The sequence below is a fragment of the Carex rostrata genome, chromosome 9 (genome assembly GCF_964058835.1).
Source record: "Carex rostrata chromosome 9, lpCarRost1.2, whole genome shotgun sequence".
Classification (NCBI taxonomy): domain Eukaryota; kingdom Viridiplantae; phylum Streptophyta; class Magnoliopsida; order Poales; family Cyperaceae; genus Carex; species Carex rostrata.
Window position 1 is genome coordinate 6,847,944 of NC_135926.1, and position 6,000 is coordinate 6,853,943.

The 6,000-nt window shown below is 33.2% G+C and overlaps 1 protein-coding gene across 1 annotated transcript; it reads left to right on the plus strand.

The window, feature by feature from the left end:
* Positions 1-2,022: 2,022 nt before the first annotated feature.
* On the plus strand, positions 2,023-6,000 carry LOC144559320 (uncharacterized). Its single transcript, XM_078308334.1, has 5 exons — positions 2,023-2,514; positions 3,330-3,653; positions 4,219-4,311; positions 4,608-4,675; positions 5,759-6,000. Exons 1-5 carry the CDS (start codon positions 2,185-2,187, stop codon positions 5,880-5,882), a joined length of 939 nt encoding a protein of 312 aa, XP_078164460.1. The 5' UTR covers positions 2,023-2,184; the 3' UTR covers positions 5,883-6,000.

Sequence of the window (6,000 nt, forward strand, 5' to 3'; positions counted from 1 at the left end):
CTCGACACTTTTGGAAAAGGGACGGCGGGCCATGGATTTGCCATGCCAGGAAAAAGCTTGCTGTGAGTGCGCTAACATGATTTTCTTTTTAATTTTTTATTTCATTAATTTAGTTCAATCTAACTTAGGAAATAAATTATTTCATATATCATATTATGTGCTTTTAATAGTAATTTTTTTTTCAAAAAAATGTAAAATTTAATCTCCTTTCAAATTTTAATATGAAGATCATGTTAAACGGTTCAAATCGATTGTTTATACATGAGAGCACGCACACACCTACTTGGCACCAGTTGAATGATGTATAAAGCACCAGAATAAAGACTACAAATTAATTATGATTTAAGAAAACGTAATTTACACACAAAGTACAACTTAGAACTCTTATTTATTTTCCAATAAGGGATTGCAGAGAAATAGCAAGATCTTAAAAAATAATATAATTTCTCTTCAAGTCAGAGGACTGCAAGCAACAAAATGATCATGGAAAAGAAACAGGTATAACATAAAATTTTTTTAAGGAAAATAACCGAAAAGGGGAATAAGTACGACTTCTTGGGTGATCCTGGAATTAAATTATTGTTCGTGTTTTCTTAAAAGCTGGCAAAACTTGAGTAGAAATCGCATGAATTTTGGCTTGAAGTTAATTGCGCGCCACACAGAAATATTTGAAAACCAAAAAAGTATTTTCAATTTTTTTAAAATTCTAAATAATAAACTTTAAAATAAAACGAGATAGACAACTAGAAAATTCAATATAATTTTAGAAGTAACGATTTTGGCTCAACTAAGTCCCATGTTGGTGCCTTTGTGGGATTACGAGTCGCTGCCAAATAGTTCTGTACAGTATAGGCCCTATCCACCAGCAACTCGCAACATGAACCGTGATAGAGAATCTGAATCGGAGAATCAAGACTCAGCGTGTACGCCATCTGGTTAATGGTCTTGTTTTGCAAGAATGTCAATATTTTAACCGGTCTGTTAAGCCTAATTATGAAGATGAGGGTTCAAATGCCTCTATTTTTTGTGCTTTCATCATGTCTCTATTTTTAAAAACTTAAATAACTCAATGTTTAAAACTTAAACGTCAAAATAAAACCGTTAGATGTAATCTATGTTATTTTCTCTATGTGCTCATAAAAAAAATATCACATTTTGATTTTGCTTTTATGTGAATCAGTAAGTTAAAAAATCAATGTCTAGAAATTATCCACATTAATATATATTTTTACAAGCTCAAAATGACAACTAAAACAAAGTTGAAATGCCATAATTTTTTACACGTGAATAGATAAAATGATGTAGTTTATATCCAACAATTTTATTTTGAATTTTAAGATTTAAATTTTGAGTTATTAAAGTTTTTAAAAAATAAAGGCATGATGGAGGTACAAAAAATGAAGACATTTGAACCCTCCTCATTTATGAATCAATAAACTGTCGGTCTGAGCTCAAGCTAAGGTATGTTAGGTAAAAATAGTTATCTATTAGATCCATTTGTCATAAGTTTGTTTAGATATTTGCAGAAAGAAAAAACCAAAATTATTCTGTAGTCATTTTCATGATGTCTTGAGCTAGATGAAGGTATTATAGAGATGACGATGATGAGTCTTACTCAAAGGCGGAGGTTAGAATATCAATGGAGTCACTTGACTTCTATTTTTTATTTTTGTATTTATACATAATTTTGTACATAATTTAGAGTATGTTACGATAAAATTAAATTTATTCTTTATACAAAAAAATTATATTTTCATATATTTTTGACCTCTATAATTTGAAAGTTGACTTCTAATCTTACTTCAAAAGAAACTTCTCTTTTTGTCATTTTTGTATTGATGTATATATATATGGTGCTCTTTATTTCCGGATTTTAGAGATCCAATTATGCTTACGTTATATTCTTTGCTTCAGACAACTCCATTTCTCAAGAGAGACTAGAACGGTTGAAGGTGAACCCAGTTAAATTACAATTAGTACCACCTGTGTTCACCTAACACTTTCCCAATCGACGTCTAACCTACTCGGCTACTCCATTTCACAAAAACACCAAAACCCCTCTCTTCCATCCTAAGCACTCAACAAACGCACCAACCAACAAAGCACGAATAAAACCAGAATCTGCTCTAAAAAACCTCCTACTTTTCATTATTCCCCTTCCTTCCTCTCAACCTTCATACAAAAATGGGGTTCAGCATAGTCTCTCTCATGAATTCCATGTTTCGTCGCTCCTTCGTCTCTGCCGGCCTCCGTCCAGACACGGTCTCTGTCGACTCTGACACTACCATCCACTGTTGGATCCCTTCTTCATTGCCGGTCTCGAACGAATCGAAAGATTCCAACCCGAATCCGAAACCGGTGCTTCTCTTGATTCCCGGATTTGGCCTTGATGCTGTTTGGCACTGGAATGCTCAGGTGGGCCCCCTGTCACGTCATTTCGACATCATTGTTCCTGATCTTATTTTCTTTGGTGGATCCACCACTTCCACCTCTCTTCGCTCTGAGGTATTTCAGGTATGACTCCGACTGGGACTAGTATATTGATCAGTTGCATTTGCTTCTTCTTTCTTATATTATACCAAAATTTCAGGGAAATTTCAAATATACCCCTCAAAAACATCAAAATTTTGTATTTTCCCCTTTAAAATTCATAATATCATATTTATTCTTCTCAATTTAAATAACTCACAAATTTATCTAATTTATTGCATTTTATATTAAAACTTTTTTTAATTTATAAATTTTTTTTTTTAAGAAGAAACATGGGATCAAGCCCCAAATTCCATTATATTTTATTCTTTATTAAAAAAATAAAAAATACGTAACGTGTTTAAGAGAAATGGCCAGCCTTCTATTTGGCCGGTTTGTAAAGGCAGATAGTTCATTTTTTTTAAGTGTATCGCGCACGCGCGCGCACACACACACACACACATAAGTACGTACCTAATTGTCACTGAGATGCATCCCAACTCCCAAGTAGAAAGAGAAAGCACGATTTACCAAACTTGCTAGCCTCACCAATTTGGGTTGTCCGTACAAAGATTTTTTTTTTTTTAAAGCTTGTCAGCGATACAAAGAAGTTGTTACTACAGCTTATGAATAAATATGTCAGTCTACTAGTTGAAAGCAAGCTCGATTGTTCTCTGAACAAAGATAAATAAATTCTAAAAAGAATTGCTGTCATTGTCCTCGTAAATAAATGTTGTGTTATTTGACACGAGAATAGTATTTCATAAACAAATCCGGTAAAATCTTTTTTGGGGTGCCCCATAGAAAAATGGAAAGATTTGCTACAGGTAAATTTTTCAGAATTTAATTTCCTCTCCCAGGCTGAGTCATTCACCCGCCTACTAGATGTGCTCGGCGTGGCTGACCGACAACTCTACATTGCTGGGACAAGCTATGGTGGTTTTGTTGCATACAACATGGCACACTCCCTTGGACCGGAGCGGGTCAAGCGGGTCGTTATTGCCAGCTCAGACCTACTGAAGTCAGAGGAGGATGATAAAGAGCTTATGGCACGTGGCGGTGTGGAGAACTTAGTCGATCTTATGCTCCCAAAGGACACAAAAACCTTAAAATCACTTCTCGGGCTTACAACCTATCGGGCGCCCAAGTTCATGCCCGAGTTCCTTTTGAGAGATATAAAGCGGGTAAATATGAATTCTTCCTAGCAATTATTTGTTTCTTTAGTTTTTTTTTTTTTTTTTTTTGCTAAAGGAATTTTATCTGCAAGAGAAAAAAAAAACAGAAATCATTGCCATCTGCCCTGAATACTATGGGAGCGGGGCACATTTGATGTGCATTGGACCCAAATCGGTCCAATGCCCGCTCGGAATAGTCCGATTCGCTTCAGATGCGTAATATTTAATCGATGCCCTACTTCCGAATATACAATTTGGATTGAAAATCCTTTTTAGTTTTTGTTTATTTATTTTAACCTTTTCCATCCAGTATAACCAATTTGGATTGCTTTAGTTTTTGGTTGTTCAGGGAATATTATAATTAGTTCTCTTGTTTTGAAGCCAACAAAAAAAAAAAAAAAAGATTACAAAAGAGAGCTGAGGTAAGGAATAAACGTAAGCTACTGAATTAATGAATGTACAGACTAATTGCAGTGTACGGCTAATTATTGACAAAACTGATTGCCATTTCTCAAAACAATTGCAATTAAAACTATCTAATTCTAACCATTATTTATTATTATTATTTTGTCAGAAACATTATAAGGAAAACAATGAAAAGAAGCTGGAACTACTCAACGGACTAATTGTTGGGACCAAGGACTTTGAACTTGCTCCTCTCCAACAGGTAAAATTTTGCATCCAGATATATACTTTGTCAGGTTATAATTCCTTTTCTCATGAGCACAGGAGGTGAATCTTATTGAGCTCCATTAGGTAATAGAAGTGGGATCAAAACTAATTAACTGTAGTTCTAAATTACAGTTAATTGAATCATGTAATTAGTAAAGGGGCAATCTTCCTGGGCATATAGTAAATTACAATTATGAATTTTAGTGAGGTAACAAAAGCAATAAACATAAGAGAAATTTTCTATTCCCAGACATTAATTAACTCACTTAAGAAAACTGCTTTCTCATGTAGGATGTTTTGGTCATATGGGGAGAAGGGGATCAAATATTCTCTGTAGACAAGGCCTACAAGATGAAAGAGTAAGTTTACATTTTTTCTTAATAATGTTTTCTTCCTTCTTAAAAGTCATAATATGCACTTTATGATCATCAAGTAGAGGTGTAAATGGATTGGATATTATCCATTTGTATGCTGATCCATACTCGGATATTTGGCCGATACGGATCTTAATACGGATTCATATATTATTCTAGCAGATACGGATACGATTTTCAATTCGGAAGCGGATATAGATACAAATAATTATCCAGATCCAGATTTCTTTTAAACTCGCATAACTGTTTAAGAGGCACATATATCACTTTAGTTTTGGGCATTGAAAAGTATAATATTTGAAGCATAATATAGAATTTTCGTACAAAAGCACTAAATTTTGAGTCTATTTGCTCATTTACACCTGCTCATATTATGTCCTTTCTTAAGATTTATAATTTCTTGGTATATTTCAATAAATAATATGATAATGACTAGTGATTAACTTTTATTAGTTAATATGTATTTTTTTTAAACGGACAAAGTTCGTTATGGAAATACTATGTTGTTAATTTTTTACGAGCACACACATAATGTGTGTATATTATTTTGAAATTTGTGATGATATTATTTTGTATCCGGATTATATTATATTCGTGTCTAAATTCATTTATTCTTCGATTTGTGCCCCTATTCATTTGTACCCATATCCGAATTTGTATCTGAAAATTAAAACCATATACGGATATAGTTTAACTATTATCAGTAGATATCCAATCTGTTTACACCCCTATCTCCAGGTTTACTTAACAATTTCTTGATAGTCGTCCTGGTACTTCATAAATTGAAATACCAAGTCAGTTGCCATTTCTTTAGCAAGTAGAGAAATAAAACGTAAGAAATTAAAGCCTTTTCTCTATAATGATTAATGAATAACATACATGTATATCGATCACTAGTGCAAATAAGAAGAAAGGCCAGAAATAAACAATAATCACAGCACAAGTTTGCGGAAATCTTGCTTGATTACATATTGGTATGAAACCTGCAGAGCAGAAAAATCAATAATTCTAATCAAATACATATTTTAACTTAATTACATATAATTGATTAGCTTATTAATAATGCAGGAAGCTTGGGCACAAGGTGAGGTTGGAGATATTGCCTAAAACAGGTCATATGCCGCACCAAGAGGACTCCAAGCGCTTCAATAACTTCATGTTGAACTTCTTGTTAGATACCTCAAAGCCTTGAGTGTGACTTATAAGATGAGCTATATAATATAAACTGTTTTGATTGAAAATGATTCTCTTGTAATTTTGTTGTATCATAACATATATAAATTACACATGATTTGAGATGCTTGCAATTG